We start from the raw sequence: 15,856 nt of genomic DNA, 5'->3' as shown, positions 1-15,856 counted from the left end.
GTAGGGGTAAATGACAGCTTGATGGTGCAGAAAATCCAGGATTTCTGGGGCAAAAGGCTGCTTTATTGGCTCCGTTATGAACCATTGCCCTCCCTCCCCCCCAGCTCTATCTCTGGGTGCAGTAAATACACACATGTCCCACACAGGTCCCCATTTTGCAGGGAGGTGGCCGTGCACCAGAGCATCCATTGGCAGAACCCAAGTGGCCTGTGATGCTCACATCTTCCTGCATCCATCTGTCCCCTGCCCAGGTGTGTTGGCACAGTTTGTCCCTCTGGAGTGGCCTTATATTCCTTCAGGGTATCCAAAAGCTGCTGGCTCCCCTGCTTCATCCTCAGTCATCAACAGGAACCCCAGAGCAGAGGGGACTGCCTGCAGTGGTGGGGTCTGTGGGCTGCTGAGAAGCAAAAGGGGGGTGCTGATGGGGACATAAGCCCTAGGGCACATTGAGAGCATCCAAAAACCCTCCTGGCCGGTGCTTTGGGTGCACTCAAGGTTGTGGGCTGATGGCATCAGGGATGAGGTGAAATACCTGGGAAGGCTGTTCTGAGGGGGGGGCTGGCAGGCTGGGGGTGGTCTTGCTCAGCTCCTGGGGCAGTGGGTTGTCTGATCTCTTCTGCAAGAGAGGGACAATGATGCAAAATAAAATGCTGAGCATCCTCATCAAGGCACACCAAAGAGGGGAAACTAAGGCACAGAATGCAGCTTGCCCAAAGCAGATTTGGAGTGGGGGAGGAAGGGGGGATGGGGGCAGGAAGAGCAGCTGGGGAGCAGCCCCACCTGAGCAGCAGGGACAATCAGAGCTGTGTCGTTTTCTGGGTCAGCCACATCTGTAATGGAGTGAGTGGAGGTGAATCCAAGCAGTAGGAATGGGTAAAGAATGTTCCAGCAAGAAACCAGCTGAAATCTCACCTGAAAAATCACTGATGGAGGTGGTTGCCTCTGGTGTCCCTGTGGGATAAGGGAGACACACATGTTACAATAAGGAGGCTGGAAAAAAAAAAGAAGAAAAACAACCTGGAAAACCAGGTTTTCCTTGGGATGAGCTGGGAAGGTGGTTTGGGATTTGCTTGGCTCTGTGTTGAGGCCAAAACAGGGCGGCCCAAATGGTGCCAAACTGAGCAGGAACAGCCGTCCCAGGGGAGGTGATGCTTTGATGCATTTTGTGGTGCTCTGAGGTTGCCAACACCCTTTCCTGTGAAGCCTGGGTGGTGCCATTGCCCCAACACAACAGCTCACCGTTGCTTTTGGTCCTGCGGTAGGTGAAGAAGAGCACGAGCAAAGCAATGACCACAAAAATGATGGGGGTCCAGTACCTGATGGGAAAACCCCATTCATTTCCTATGGAAAGAGACAAGAGCTGAGGGCTCCCTGCCCATGACAGTGCACCAGGGTCTCTGGGGGCTGCAGGACACTCCAGGGCAGTGGTGCATCCCCGAGCTACATCTCCTCTCCATAGGACTCACGGGTTTGGTTCCCTGGGGCACCTGCTTGCAGTGGCACAGTGATGGTGGTGGGGTTCCCAGTACCAGAGGGGCTGGGGGAGCCCGTTGGTCCCGTTGTCATCCCACTTACATCCCTGGTGGTTGTGGTGGGAGCTCCCTCTGAGATATCACTCTGCTGGGTGATGTTGCTGTCCCCTGGCCCATCTCCTTTGAGGGCGAACGCTAAGAACAAAGTTCATTAATTCACATTAGGGCTGAATAGCCTCAGCAGCACCAACACCGTGCTTTCAAATGTCAGGAACTCAAGGTAAGACTGATTCAAATCTCCCAGAAGAAGGTGCTGCAGTGGGGGCTGTGCACAGTGGGGAAATGACACCAGGGGATTTTTGGAGCCAGCAGCATTATAATGGTAGGGAAAGTGTGAGGGTGGTGGTGGTACATCAGGGCTTTAAGGCTGAGTGTGCCCCATGGCACATTGCAACAGTGGGGACATCGTGGTTATGCGCTCACGGTGACGCAGCCACTGGAGGCAGGAAAGCTGTTAATGAGGGTGGTTGCACTCTGGTGTGCAATAGGGCTGGGGTGCACACAGAGAGTCCCAAAGATGTGCGAAGGGCTGAGGACAGCGAGCAAAGCAGAGTGAGCTCGTAGTTCTGCTTCCTGGAGCCTGGCTTTGCAGCACCGCCCTGCAATCTTGGTGTCACACCTGCTGCTTTCACACCACGCCACCCACTTTTCTCCCACGTCCTCCCCCTCCTCCCCACCTCACCATGGGTGCTGGGACAGCCCCTGACCCCCAACCCCACTCACCGACACCCACACAGAGCGCAGCAAGGCAGAGTCCCCCGTGCCCCACTCCTTTCGCCTCCATCCTCTACTGGGAGCCCCTACCGCAGCCTTGCAGTGTGCCTTCCTTCCCCTTTTTTTGCCTTGCCAACGGCTTCCTGCAAGCATGAAGGTGTTGGCAACACCATGGGGTGATTCATGGCCTAATATTATCCCTGGGGGCATTGCTGGGGCTGTGATGGGGCAATGGATAAAGGGCGAATGGTGGTGATGCCCCGGTGCCACCACATTGTGCACAGCCCCATCCAGCTGCAGAGGTCTGAGACAGGTTTGGATGAACCCTTTGGATAAACACATGACGCACAGAGGATCAAATCTGTTTTTATTTGATGGATACGAATTCAAGACACAGAAAAAATGAACCATGCATGACCACGGTATGAAAATGTAGAAAACACACCGTGGGTTTGTCAATAAGATGGTTTTCATCCGAAAAAAAGAAAGAGAGAAGCAGAAAGAAATGGAGCTCAGATGTGCCTTGCATTTCTATTCTGGCAGCTCCTAGAGGGCTCTCCTGTGCCAAGCACTTCAAAGGATCTCCGGTTCCATCCCTGAATAATTCAGTATCCGTGCAGACAAGACAAAGAGCTGGGGAAGCAGCACGTTGGGAGTGGTGTCCGTCTGGAAATGGATGGCGAGGGGCACTGGGACAAGCAGAGCATCACATCCCCCCTCCCCTGAAGCCCAGTCCCTGCTAAGGAGCAGCCCCAGCTGTGTTCCCCATGCAGCATCTCAAGGCTGGCAGCTGCTCAGGGGGGCTCAGAGCTCCTTGTAACCACAAGGCTCCAGTGCTTCACATACCAGTATATAAAAGGAGTTGTGCAGAATGGCACCGAGCCACATTCCTTGTCACATATTCCCCTGAGAATGAACCCCCTCCTTCCCAGTGCAGCCCTGCACCATCTCCTGCAGGACCACACGTAGCTGAACTGCAGCACAGAGCAATGCTGGGTGTAGTGAATAGGCACTATGGAGACCATGAGGTTGATGCAAGGATGGCAAAGGTGAGTGTTTTCACACTTGATTTTCTACCACGTTTCACAAAGTGTTATTTTTACTTTCTTTGTTCAGTAACCGAAGCAGTAAAGTATTCAGCAAGTTAAAAGAAGCAAATAAAATTGTGACTGGAAGGGGCTCATTGAGTCCTCCTGTCCCTCTGTGCAGCTTCTGCTGAGGTTTCTTGCTGTGGGAGCATCCCAAGAGCAACGTCTCTGCAGGGCAGGGCTGGGTGTGCAGCCACAGCTTTGATCCTTGTCCTTTGGTGTGGCCACAGAGCGCAGAGATAGGATCCCAAACCTCACCCAGATGGCAACACATGATCAGAGCTCTTGTCCCAGGTGAGCACTGCGTCCCCAGAGTGCTCGTCTCCTTGTCTCTGTGATGGATCCCCAGTGGCAGAGAGCAGATCCATGCTCACAGCAGGCATGTGGGCACTGCAAGGTTGTGCTATGGGATACAGCTCAGCCACTGTTGAGTAGGGGCTTTTCTCCTGCTCACAGTGCCCCAGCATCCTGCTGCTCATCTTCTCATCATCTGTCTGAGACTGCAAACAGACAAAGCTTTGCTTTGGCTCCTGGCAGCTGTGCCATCCCATACCTCTGCATCAAGGTGATGATGCCATGGGATGAGCACCCCCATCCTGCTGTGGCTCAGCCCTGTCTCCACTCAGGGTCTCAGCACCCAGGGATGGCCACAAGCATCAACCCACCTGAGCCACGTTTTGGACGGTGGCATAAATGGTTTTGGAGGTCTCCAAATCTGAGGCTGGCGACTTCTTTGGGTCACCTTTCTGTTCCCTAGGGAACACGTGCATCTGTGGAAGAAGTTATTTAAGTGTTTCCAGGGCACAGAATGGGCACAGCTCCACAGGACCCCTGAGCTCAGTGGGGTGAGGAAGCACATCCCAGCACTGGACCCTGGAGGCACAGGGGAAATACAGGCAGGTGGCTGTGGCTGCCCCAACATTGAGTTCCCAGGAGGAAGCAGCAGATGAAGTTGGGGCTATCCAGCTGCTGTCCTTCCTCTGTGTCCCCACCACACATCCCCTGTGCTGTCCCCATCCCAGGCAGAGATCCTGCAGCTGTGCAGACCCATCTTGCCATGCACAAAAAGGACAGGGATATACTCACCTGCTGGATAGAACCGACCTCAGCATACACCGTCGTGTTCTCTGCTTCAAGCCCTGCAAAGTCATACAGGTAGAGGGGCAGCCCCAGTGCTGGCAGCAGAATCACTGCTGCACCAATGGGATGCTCCTCACTGCAAGGATCCCATGCAAAACCACAGCTATGCACCTGCAGCCAAAGGCAACCAAAGCAACTTGCTATGGACAATCAGCTTTTTATTTACATACAGGATCCATGGCTGCTTTCATGCGTTTTCTTCTCCATTTTAAGTACCATTTCAGAAAGCATTGGTGTCAGCACATCAAATAGAGAAGGAGAGTGGGTTTACAGCCTGTATTTGGGGCTCGGGGTCGTAATTTTCAGTTTCTATCATTTGAAACAGCCACGTGGACTTCCATTTGTGCAGCATTTTGCTGTTTCCCATAGAGGGGCTGGGCCCCAAAGAACAACCAGGGGAAACCTTTGCTCCAGGTGCTGGATGTGCCTGCACATCCCACTTGGGCAGACACAAATGCAAGACACAAGGCAGGAGCTCCCCTGTTTTGCATCAGCTTTATTTCAGCTTATGGAAAGAACAAAACACGCACATTGCAGAGGTCCATGAGATCCCTTTTAGGAATCAGCTGTGGCAGTGATGTGCATGGCACATCCACCACTGAATGGCCTTGGATGCCAGGGAGTGGAAACAACAGTTGGTCCCTCAAGACTGAACTGCAGCCAGTCCAATGCAGGATGTGTACCCTGAGCCTCAGCACAGGTGATGGAGTTCCTTCTACAAAGCCCCCAAAAGCAAGAAATCCAGGCAGCAGTGGTTTAGGGTGGCTGTTGCAGGCAGGGGATGCTCGGCTTGGCTCCTTTCTTTTACTGCATGGGACACAGCCACCTCACTGCTTGACTTCTCTGCACCCTGGCTGGCTCCCTCCTGTCCCCAGAGTCCCTCGTGCTTTGGAGATGTCCTCATGGCTCTGCTTCTTTCCCTTGGGGAGGGTAAAAAGGTCTCCAAAAATGGATCATGGGCACCTTTCCCTGTCACTGTACATGAAGGGTGAAGGTATGGGGAGCACTGGGGGCTTGCAAGCCCAAGTACGACTAGGAACCAACACTGGGATCACACAGACACGGGGGGTGAATGCATCTGGGGCTGTGGGAACAGCTACACTCCCAAGCTGTGCTGATGGATGGTTTTCCTATGGATCTCAGTGACCAAGAATAGACAAGGAAAGAAGCTGGGGGAGCCAGGAACCCTACCTGCTCTGGGAGATGCAGGACCAGGTAGGTTGTGGCTCCTCCTTCCTGGGTAGAAGTGACACAGGGCTCCCATTAGCAGCAGCCCACACACTGTCACACAGGCAGGGAGCTGTGGACACCGCACCTTACCTTTTAATTTAATAGCAATAATGATGATAGCCAAGAGTGAGAGCAGTCCAATCACAAATCCCACTATGGTGACAGTGTGTCTGCTGGAAAAGGTGTCTGGGAAGAGAAGGAGGTTCTGGCAACAACAAAGGGATATCCCAGGCATGTTCCAAAGCACCTCTGCCCAGCATCAGAGCAGGGATGCTTCAAACCCTACTAAGCCTTTCCCACCTCGAACCTCTGTTCCTCCCCCCCCAACCCCCCTTCCTTTCCCAGTGGCAACGAGAGTGAATAATGCTGAGGCTTCTCAGAAAGCCTTGATATCCTCTGGGAGCTGTAGAAAGATGTAAACTGCTCTGCCATCAGGTTCCCCAGTCTCCAGTGTGGAGTTGGGTCAGCATGGCAATAGCAGTGGTGCCTTGGGGGACCCTGTGACATTCAGGCATTGACCGGACGCAGGCAGTTGGTAACTCACCTGTAACAGGGATGCGGGCTGTGCTTTCTGGTGGTGTTGGGAAGAGAACAGGGATGGGAGAAGAGAACTGAGTGCATTGACAAAGCCCCTGACTGGGGATCCTTTGCAGGATGTGTCCTATCCCCAGTGCATCCCCAGCATCCCCCATGTGTGCAAGCTCTCACCTGCACAAAGGGCAGAGGGAAAGACTGTGGTGTTGCGGCTGCTGATGGGGTTCTTTGCTGTGCAGGTATATGGCAGAGGGTCTGGATCTGCAGGGTGCTGCCTCTCCACCACCAACAACTCAGGTTCTTCACTCTCTGGCTGCTCATTGTAGCTCCAAAAGAAGGAACTGTCCTCAGGGGGGTCCACTGAGCAGTGCAGCATGTAGCTGCAGCTCTCAGCTGAGCAGTTCCACCTGGTGCAGCTCACTGTTGGCTCTGACAGTTCACCTGTGAGAAGTGTGGGGATGGGGGCTGTCAGCAAACCCCTCCACCCCGCTAAACCTGCCTGGGGCCAGAAGCAAAAAGCACTCACGGTACACGTGGAGGATGAATTTCATTTTGAACTCATTATTTTTTGCTAAGTAGGTGCCAGAATCACTCCTCCTCAGCTGCAAGATGGTGAGTGAGCTGCCATTGCTGGGGAAGACCACGCGGGACATGAAGGATTTGTCAGTAACTGTGACTTCAGGAGGTGCCCCCAATTTGATGAACAATATGGGTTCGCCACGGAAGCTCCAGACCAAGTTCTCTCCTATCAGGTTCTGAAGGTGGAACGTGACAGACTTGCCCTCAGCTGCAGCCACATCCATCCCATCACTGGCACACACTGAAAAGAAAAACCCAGCTGAGCCCAAGGGAGAGGTGACAGGGCTCCAAGGTGCTTCTTCTGGAGCCCTACCACCTTAGGAGATGGATTTTTGGTCCCTGAGCCCCTTCTTGTTCTTTGTACTTTCACATCCCCCAAGCACGTGGTGTGAGGCTGCACCAGGAGCATGCAAGGGGTGAAGCAAAAGCGCAAGGAGGAATTGGGATCAGCTCAGAGAAGTCAAGCAGGTTCCCTATTCACGGCAGATGAGACTGTGGAAAGCAGGTGGCTTCTTCCTTTAATTTAACATTTCCCTCTTCTGAGGAGGAGGAAGACACTGCCCTGTCATTTTTGCTACTTCCCATTTTAAATCCCTGCTGCCTTGCTTGGATCTGAAGCGGAGCTTTCCCCTCAGAGCTTGGAAACAATGGATCCTGGCACCAGGATGTGCTCTTACCCCAGTGTTCATCTTTGAAGCCAAGCAAAGGCAGCTCTGCCCACCCTCCTTCCTTGGTGAAAGCACCAAGGACGAGCTGTCCTGTCTGTGGGGAAGTGCTGGTAGGGGAGATAGGGATGGAAAGGAAGGGATGGAAGAGCTGCTGCATGATGCATATCCTACAATTCCCTGCCCTGGCTGGTAATGAAGGATGGGTCACCACCAGCATCGGAGCTGCGCTCCCATTGCACCTGCAAGTGCAGCAGCCAGCTGAAGATCCTGCATGAAGCTTTGGTTTCTGACCACAAGGAACATCTCCAGCCTGCAGGGGAGCAAACCCCATCCTGAGCCAGCACCTGGCCAAAGCCAGGGCCCCAGCAGAGCTCATGCTGACTCTCCAGTACCTAAATACCCTGTGATTAAAGCATGAGAGCTGGAGGCACTGAAAAATCTGAAGCAGCTCATGGGTGGCAATAGGGCACAGACCCCAAGCTTGACACAGGAGGGGAGCAGAAGGGCACAGAGAGCAGTGACAAGGCAGGAGATTGAAGCTGGCACTCATCATTGGTTAGAATATGCAGTAGGACCAGGATGAGATCTAGGATCTGCCCAACTGCTTTGGGACAGCACAGCAAAGCCCTAATAATGAGCTAAATAAACAACATCTGTCCCCACAGAGGGCTCTGCACAATGTGCTGGTGGCTCCGTGATAGCACTGCTGGAGCTCTGTTCTCCTGGGTGTCCCCAAACCACCCCAACCCTCAGGATCCCCCCCTCTTCCCCATTCTGACCCCAAGGGAAGCGCACATCTCACCCTTGCTTGCTTGCTGGAGGAGGGAGGTGAGCAGCAGCCACCAAAACATGTCCGGCTGACCCCGTAGCGTGGCTGTGTGTGCTCTGCTCAGATAGGAACTTGCTTGCAGCGACAAAAGGAAGTGTGGGTGAATTCAAAGTACTACAGGGTCATTACAGTCGGAACAGAACTCTCAGATCAAGCCCAGCCCATCCCCACTTTGTCATCATCTCCAAACCCCCAAAAGTGCTGGGACACTTCAAAGGATGGTGACAACTCACTGTGCCAATGCATCACCACTCCTTTGGAGAACGAATTGTTCCTAATATCCATTCTGATGCCTTCTTCTGCATCCATCGGCTCACCCCAAATGCTGTCCCTAAGGAAGGAATCTGTGATAATAGAATTCTTCCAAGCCCAGCAGCTGGCAGGAGACGTGTGATGGAACTTCCATAGTGTGTGCACTGTCTGGTAAGCTGGGAAAGAACTGAGTAGTCAATGGGGAGCAGTGTGTATGGGGGCCACATCTGGGTGAGCCCCAGCTCCCAGGTGCTCTCTGCCCTATTGAGGACACAGGTGTGTGGATGGATGAAGGTGCACACTGTCCCCCTGGTGGCTGCCATCTCCACGTAGGGGCCTTGTAGGCATTTCCCTACCCACCTGCAAGTGCCTTTCCTTAAGACCAATTCAGTTTCTCAGCGGGCTCCCAGGTGTTCCTGGGAGGAGTGAGGTGCAAGAAAACCCCATGGGATACGTGGAATGAAGACCTAAGGTGAGAAAGACTGCTTTCAGGCTTGAGTGTTGCAGTAGTGACATAAGGCATGAGTGCAGCTACAAGTGTGAGCAGTGTGTTGGTGCTCATAGACCTCCATCACTGGGGCATGCAGTGTAAGGGAGATGAGAGCTGAGCTCTCTACCTGCACAAACTGCTCTATGGGCACCTCTGGAACTGGTTCTTACAGCAGCATGGCTCTCTGCAGGCTTCAAAAGGGTAAGAGGATGGAGAGAGAGGACCCATGCAGTGCTTTGACCCATGGAGGGCTTTGCCAGGCTGGTCAGCAGAGGGTCAGCTGAGACAGAACAGCTACTTCCCCAATGGGGCTTATTTTGGGAAGCAGTCTCATCCTGACACCATATCAACATTGGAGTGGGGAAGTGTGTAAGGCCAGATGGGGATGTCTAGCATTGAACTTGTGATGATTTCTCTTGCTGGGGTGAAGGAACGGGTTCATCTGTTGCTCTTCACCCCAGTGCTGGGCTATGGGAGGGTGAGGGGAAGTAGTGTGTGTGTTCAGCTTACCCTGTGGGGTAATGCAACTGCTTCTTCAGCACTGGGTGCATGCAAGTTATGGTTGCTCAATACAGAAGTAGTAATCGTGTTACCAAACCCTTAATGGAAGCACCTCCTTTGCCCCCATGCTGGTAGGGGACAAGGAGAGGAGGAGGAGGTGGTGTTATGGGGATGTGCCCCTGGGGAAGTAGCAGCTTTGCAAAAGGACTTCCCAAGAAAGCAGCTCAGCTGATTTTTGCTGAAGTAACAAGAAGAGGAAGCTTGAGATGTGTAGAAATGCACTTCTCTCCCCCCCCCCCCCCCCGCCCAGAGCCTGACCCAGCTGCAGCCCTCGTGTTTTCTTTCACAAACCTTCCTGAAACATTTTCCTATATGTTTATTTTCCATAGCAGGTGAGGTCGGCCCTGCTGCCTGAGCCCAGATGAAAGTGGGTTTATGGCACAGCTGGAAAGAGCTGACAACCCTGAGCCTCCCATTGTCCTGATGCTGTGCAAGGTGGGGACACAGAGCTGCTCACACCCCCAAGCTCGGCTGGACACCCAGCCCAGGGGATGGAGAAGCGATGTGATGCTTCCCACGTCCACGGGAGAGCTGGGAGAACCGCAGGGACTCCTCGTTGTGACACGGTTTCTTCTGTGCACACCTCGGAACCGCCTACGGGGCACCTTCTGATTCGTTGCTTTTCCTTTTCTGCTGTGGTTAGGCAGCCCTCATTGTCCTCTATGGGCTCCCCCTGGCGAGTCCATCACTCCGAGCGCTGCTGCTATCGGGTCCCTTCATTACGCAGCTCCCTTTGCTTTCTCGCCTTGCTTCTGTGGCTCTCTTTGCTCCTTCAGCGCGATGCTTTGGGGTCGGGAGCTGCGTGCTTCTTATGCGCAGGGATGTGCGAGGTCCCCCGCAGGGATGCGGGGTTTGGATGTAGGGTGCGGGAGCGGAGCCGGGTCCTGCCCTGCAGGGAGGCTCAGCTGATGGGCAGCATCACGCTGGCATAAACTGTCTTGGGCTCCGTGTTGGGGCTCTGCGAGGCAAAGTGGGGTGAGAGAGGTGCCTGGATTGGGGTGCTAAGTGTGGGACCCATCAAATCCATCCACTTACCTGAGGGCTGTATGGGGGTAAGGATGCGTTGGTGGCTGCAGCGTAAATGGTGGTGCAGGTGGGGTGATCAGTGCCCACGGGGCTGCAGGGGGGCTTTGGCTTCTGTACAGGGAGCAAAAAGTGAGTAATGACAGTCAGCTCTCCCCTTTCTCCAGCACTACAAGGCCTCCTGATACAGTTTATCCCCTTGGGATGCTGAGAGCAACAGTCCCAAAGTAAAGTGGCCCTAATGGAGGTGACACTTGGAGAGGCCCACAACCTCCCCACTCCTGGATGGTAATGACCCGACTTTCCCTGGCTATAGGGCTTCATTGGCACCCTGTGCTCCAAGCTCATCACCCATACAGCTGCAAGGACACAGCTTTAGGACGCTGCACCCTGCAGGGCTCACTCACCTCTACCCGCTGCACCTGAGAGTAGATGGTGTGCACTGTGCTGTCCTCAGTGTGCGGCGACTGCTCCCTTGGTTGTCCTGCATCGGGGACAGAGCAAAGTCACCATGGGGATGGAGTGGCAGCAGGACCCCCACTGGCCCCATATTCCTCCCCCCGAGGGGTTCACAGTGTTTCCTATGTTGGATCCAACCCTGATGCAGCTGTTTGTCTCTGGGCTCGTTGGCTTGGTGAATTTATCATTGCTCAGAGGCACGGGGCACCCTCACCAGGGTATTCTGCAGGGGTGTTGCTCTCTTGAGATCACATTTTCCCCTTGAAGCCATGTGATATAGAGATGTGCAGCATCCGCAGAAAGCCCTTGAGGTCACACAGTAGGCAAAGCAGGTATCTATGTCCTTTTTTCTTTTTTAAGCTGCTTTCCTTCCTGTCTGTTACCCCGGGCTTCAAACAAAGCAGGTCCCCACTCAACCCTCCCCTCACAGGAGCGGGGCACCCCAACATGAGGTTGGGGGGGCCACGAGCTTCTCCTTTCACCTCCAAACCCCCATACCCTGCACTCACTCATGTTTGCAATCACATAGACCAGAGTGAAGGCCCCGGCGATCACGATCAGGATCAATATGGGCAGCACCACTCCCAACAGCAGCATCCCTGTCCTCCAGCTGCCTGTGGCTCAGAGAGAGTGAGGGTCAGTATCCAACAGAGAGCTCATTGTTAACCCCACCCCTCCCAGTATCTTCTTGTCTGTTTGTGGAGCTGAAGATTTCAGTAGAATGATAGCAAAGAGCAGGAAATGTGGTTGGTTTTTTTTGCGAGCTGAACTCTCTATAACCATCTACAAAGTGCAACTGCCAGCAAAAATACCTTGCTGAGGGCCGGATGAGGCTGTGACACGTCTCTGGAGGCTTTGTGGGGAGCCTGGGGGCAGAGCTTTGTACCTCCAGCCCTGGTGATGGGGACAGGGGCTGCCACTAATATGGGTGTTATAGTGTGTGTGTAAGGTCTGGGGGGGACCCAGTGCTGGGAAATATGCCCTGTAGCATCTCATGTCAGCACCTTCCCCTCTCTATTGAGATCTAAAGATGCTGTGGGGATGTTTGCCAGGCATAGGGCATGGTGAGAGCCCCATGTGGGTGGGGGACAGAGAGGTGGTGTCACTGCTGTGTCCCCAGGGTGAGGGACAGTCACTGTGTTACATGGCCACAGCAAAAGTCCCCACGTCACAGGGGAGGGCAAGAAAAACCCAATGACAGAGAGCATAATTTTGGCCTCAAGAGCCTCCTGGGGGAAGCTGAGGTTCTTATCATCCCCAGCCAAGCGAGCCTGGGGCAGTGGGGTGCAGCGAGCACAGCTCAGTGCTTACGGGAATGGCCATGCAACCCACAGAGGTGCTGTGGCTGCTTTTCCTGCCAAAGGTTCCTCTGGGGCACCGAAAGCAATGTGAGAAAATTCCCCCATGGGGCTGGAGGTGGGGGAGATAGTGGGGTCAGGTGCTGAGGGCTCACCTTGCTGCTCAATGCTGCAGATGGAGGAGTGGAAGGCAGTGGTGCGGCGGCTGACGGGGTTGCTGGCGGTGCAGGCACAAGCCAGGCTGCTGTTGGTGGGGTCGTAGGAGAGCAATAGGAGGCTGCCATTGTGGGTGCAGGGTGATGAGGTGCTGGCCTCAGAGCTGGCCCAGCTGTAGGATATGTTGTCCCCTCGTGCCGCCGTGCAATTAAGGGTGACTGTGCAGCTGTCATTGGCCAGCATCCAGTCGAGGATGTGGATGCTGGGATCAGACACGGGCTCTGGATTGAGAGAAGAGATTAAGGCTGAGAAATCCTATCGAGCCCTCCTGCCATCAGCTGGAGATGGGGAGGTGCTGCTCCAGTCCTGCTGGAGACTCTGGAAATGGGGTTGAGGTCTGCCTTTACCATAGGGTTCTGGAAGGGTATTGGGCTCACTGCCACATCTCAGCCCAACATTCCCACCATCCCATCAATGCAATGTATCTCACCATACACTGCCAATTGGATATGCCAGTTAGTCTCCCCGGCTTCCATGGTGATGGAGTACTCATAGAGTTGCTGGTCCTGCCGTTGGGTGCTGAGGATCTCCAGTGAGAAGTTGGATGGATGGAAGCGAATCTGTCCTGGCTTGTAGTTGGTGTAGTTCCCATTGTAGTATGTGAATAAATATTCCTTGTTTAGTGGGTTTTCCACACTCCGCTTCCACGTGGCTGTCCCAAAACGTTGGGTGAGCTCCTGGAATTTAGGGGGGACCCCCAGGATTGTTGCCTTCCCCAGGGTGCCAAGCACTGTCTCCATTGTCCCACAGCCTATGCCTGGAAGGAGAGCAGAGATGTGTGGGGAGAGCCTGGGGGGCTTGGAGGAGATGCGACCCTTTGGTCACAGAGCTGCATAAGCAGGGGATGGTGCTGGGCTTGCCCTGGTAATCTCACATCAACTGCCTATGCAATAATCTTCTCATCTCTCCACTGCTGTACTTCATGGTGTTTTCAGCCTGAGCCCTGTGTAGGGCACCACATCCTGCCCCAGTGACAGCGGCCCCACACTCCAGCAACCCCTGCATGCCCCAGGGATGTCTGAGGACCACGAGTGGCGATGGTTCCTAATACACACCAAAGCACTTTGGTCACCCCTGGCTTGTTCATGAGTTACCTCTGGTTGTGGCCATGATTCATAGTTGCCTACAGCCCCCGTGAGCCGTGGGCTTGTTTATGTAGGAAACAGGATGGGGGTGACACCAGCTCAGCACTGCTCATCAATAGAGCGTGGAATGGAATATGCCACGTCACCCTCATGTCTCCTGCATACTTCTTTCCAATGGGGCAAGGACTCATCCCAGAAGGGAAGCATACAGAGTAGGACTCAACCCAGATAATGTCGATATCTGCCTTTGCTGCAGCACATGTACTTCCACTAAAAACCACAACCGAGCTGACAGCAACTGCTTCCCACCCCCATCCCGAGTCCTTGCCATTGCTTATTTTTTCCCCCTCCATGGCATGAAACACAGCAGCTTCAGAGCTGTCCCTGTGAATTACATCTCTGGGGTGCCGACCCAGCCATGCAGAGCGGCTGCTATTGCAAAGGAACTCAGCAAAGCCCAGCATGGAGCTTGGAGGCTGCATTTTCTCAGTGGCACGGAGCACAGCGGTTAAGCTCCTGATTAATTACTGAATGGAAAAGCCCTTTTTGAAACACGGTAGCAAAGCCCTTGGCCTGGCAAGCTGCAGCTCCCAAGAAGAGGAGATGCTCCCCATAGGAAGGTTGCTGGGATGTGGGACTGGGGTTGTATGAGGCCGTGAGTACCCATGTGGATGAGCTGTGGGAACATAGGCACAGTGCAGGGTCCAGAGCAGCCCCTATGTCAGGAATTACATTCATGGGACTTTCAGAGCACTGTCCAGGCAGAAAAACCCAGGGGGATTTTGAGGGCAGGTATTCTAGTAACAGTGAGCCAGCAGAGTGGAGGCAGCCCTGTGCTGCTGTATTGCCAGGCAGACCCCTCTTTGCTTGCCCGGTGATGGTGCAGCAGCACATGGGGATGAATGTTGACCCCAAGGATGGCACTGCAAAGAAGGTCAGGGCTGAGCCCACTTCCTCATGCACTGATGCTCCTATAGACATTCTGTTGGTCAAGTATCACCTCACCCCCACCAGCACCCAGAGCTGAGACCTCTAGAGACCATCTGCTAGGACTTACACCTCCTGCTCCCCAGCCCACAGCACTGGTGATCCCCCATGAAAACCCAAGGCAGAGTATTTCACCACCACAGATACGCTCTGACCATCACTGCCTTTGTTCATTCATCACCTTTTATTCTCTCCTCCCTCGCTCTGACTACAGAGCGCATTAGGGATGCGCCGCACATCCAACTTGGAGTCGGGTGTCGTTTGTCTTCCAGATGAATATTTACATTTATCCGCCTGCCCACCCAGCCCACAACTCACCATTTCTAATACCCGCCGATCCCCCAGCCATCCGAACCACATAGTTTGCAGATAGGAAAGAGATACATACCCCAAACCCAGCAACTAGAGATGAGCAGCCAAAGTGATGCCCTGCAGCCCATGCCTCGGTTCACGGAGCTGCTGTCGATGTGGAGTTAATATCTGCTGCCGTGCTCATTATGAGAACAGGTGTACTCAAATCAGAGGCGCTGCTGTGGGCCATGTGTTTCCTGTTTTTTAGGCTGAATGATTCTTTCTCGAGTGGAAAGTATTCAAAACGCTTCTGAACGCATCGCTGAAGAGCGCCGCGGAGAGTTGCAGAAGGGCCCAAAGCAATGATTTATAGTTTTCTTCAGACGTATATCATCTGCCACAGGCCCTTAACCCGCTCTCTATGAGAAGAGGAAATAGCCAGCACCAAACTCTCTTTATGTTTGGTAACGGGTTCCCGGGGCTGCCCAGTGTCAACTGGGTCGGAGGATGTGGCACGAGCACATCCCACACTACAGCATTGACTTGCAGCAGGAAAAACAGTGAATATTTGGGGATTAACCCACTCCAGGTGCGTGGGATTCAAGGTGGCCCCAGTCTGAAGCCTCAGCTCCATGGCTTTGCTGCAAGCAAGAGCACAGGTGGTCCTTAAAGCCCACTGAGGAGAACCCCAGCCTGAGTATCATGGGGCTCCAGTTTGCTCCTGCAATGCTTAAGCCCGACCCCAGGGGTTGTGCTTTGCTGGTGTCTGGGGATAGAGGGCAGTCCTCACTGCTGTGGGTGTCATGGGACATGAACAGAGCGGGGATGGGATGTGGGTGAGACATACATGGGACATGGATGGAGGAAGGACAGGAAATGG

At 53.9% G+C, this 15,856-nt stretch overlaps 2 protein-coding genes across 3 annotated transcripts; both read right to left on the bottom strand.

Annotated features, from left to right (window-relative positions):
* Positions 1–2,592: 2,592 nt before the first annotated feature.
* On the bottom strand, positions 2,593–8,431 carry LOC107324445 (SLAM family member 5-like). 2 transcript variants are annotated; one of them, XM_015884469.2, is made up of 9 exons: positions 8,288–8,430; positions 6,765–7,058; positions 6,413–6,679; positions 6,249–6,275; positions 5,795–5,890; positions 5,666–5,710; positions 4,421–4,473; positions 4,000–4,104; positions 2,593–3,834 (listed from the first exon to the last, which is right to left on the bottom strand). In XM_015884469.2, the coding sequence occupies exons 1-9, from the start codon at positions 8,334–8,336 to the stop codon at positions 3,589–3,591; spliced, it is 1,182 nt and encodes a 393-aa protein (XP_015739955.1). In that variant the 5' UTR covers positions 8,337–8,430; the 3' UTR covers positions 2,593–3,588. The 2 variants fall into 2 exon arrangements, with proteins under 2 accessions (XP_015739955.1, XP_015739956.1); XM_015884470.2 differs by lacking the exon at positions 6,249–6,275 and having other exon boundaries at positions 8,288–8,431.
* A 1,478-nt stretch (positions 8,432–9,909) lies between these two features.
* Positions 9,910–15,684, bottom strand: LOC107324463 (signaling lymphocytic activation molecule-like). Its single transcript, XM_015884498.2, has 7 exons — positions 15,074–15,684; positions 13,044–13,370; positions 12,553–12,834; positions 11,609–11,713; positions 11,048–11,124; positions 10,653–10,754; positions 9,910–10,575 (listed from the first exon to the last, which is right to left on the bottom strand). The coding sequence occupies exons 1-7, from the start codon at positions 15,123–15,125 to the stop codon at positions 10,519–10,521; spliced, it is 1,002 nt and encodes a 333-aa protein (XP_015739984.1). The 5' UTR covers positions 15,126–15,684; the 3' UTR covers positions 9,910–10,518.
* Positions 15,685–15,856: the final 172 nt, after the last annotated feature.

The sequence above is a fragment of the Coturnix japonica genome, chromosome 25, assembly GCF_001577835.2.
Source record: "Coturnix japonica isolate 7356 chromosome 25, Coturnix japonica 2.1, whole genome shotgun sequence".
Classification (NCBI taxonomy): Eukaryota; Metazoa; Chordata; class Aves; order Galliformes; family Phasianidae; genus Coturnix; species Coturnix japonica.
Note: the sequence above shows the minus strand (reverse complement) of the source record. Positions and strands in the feature narration are given on the sequence as shown.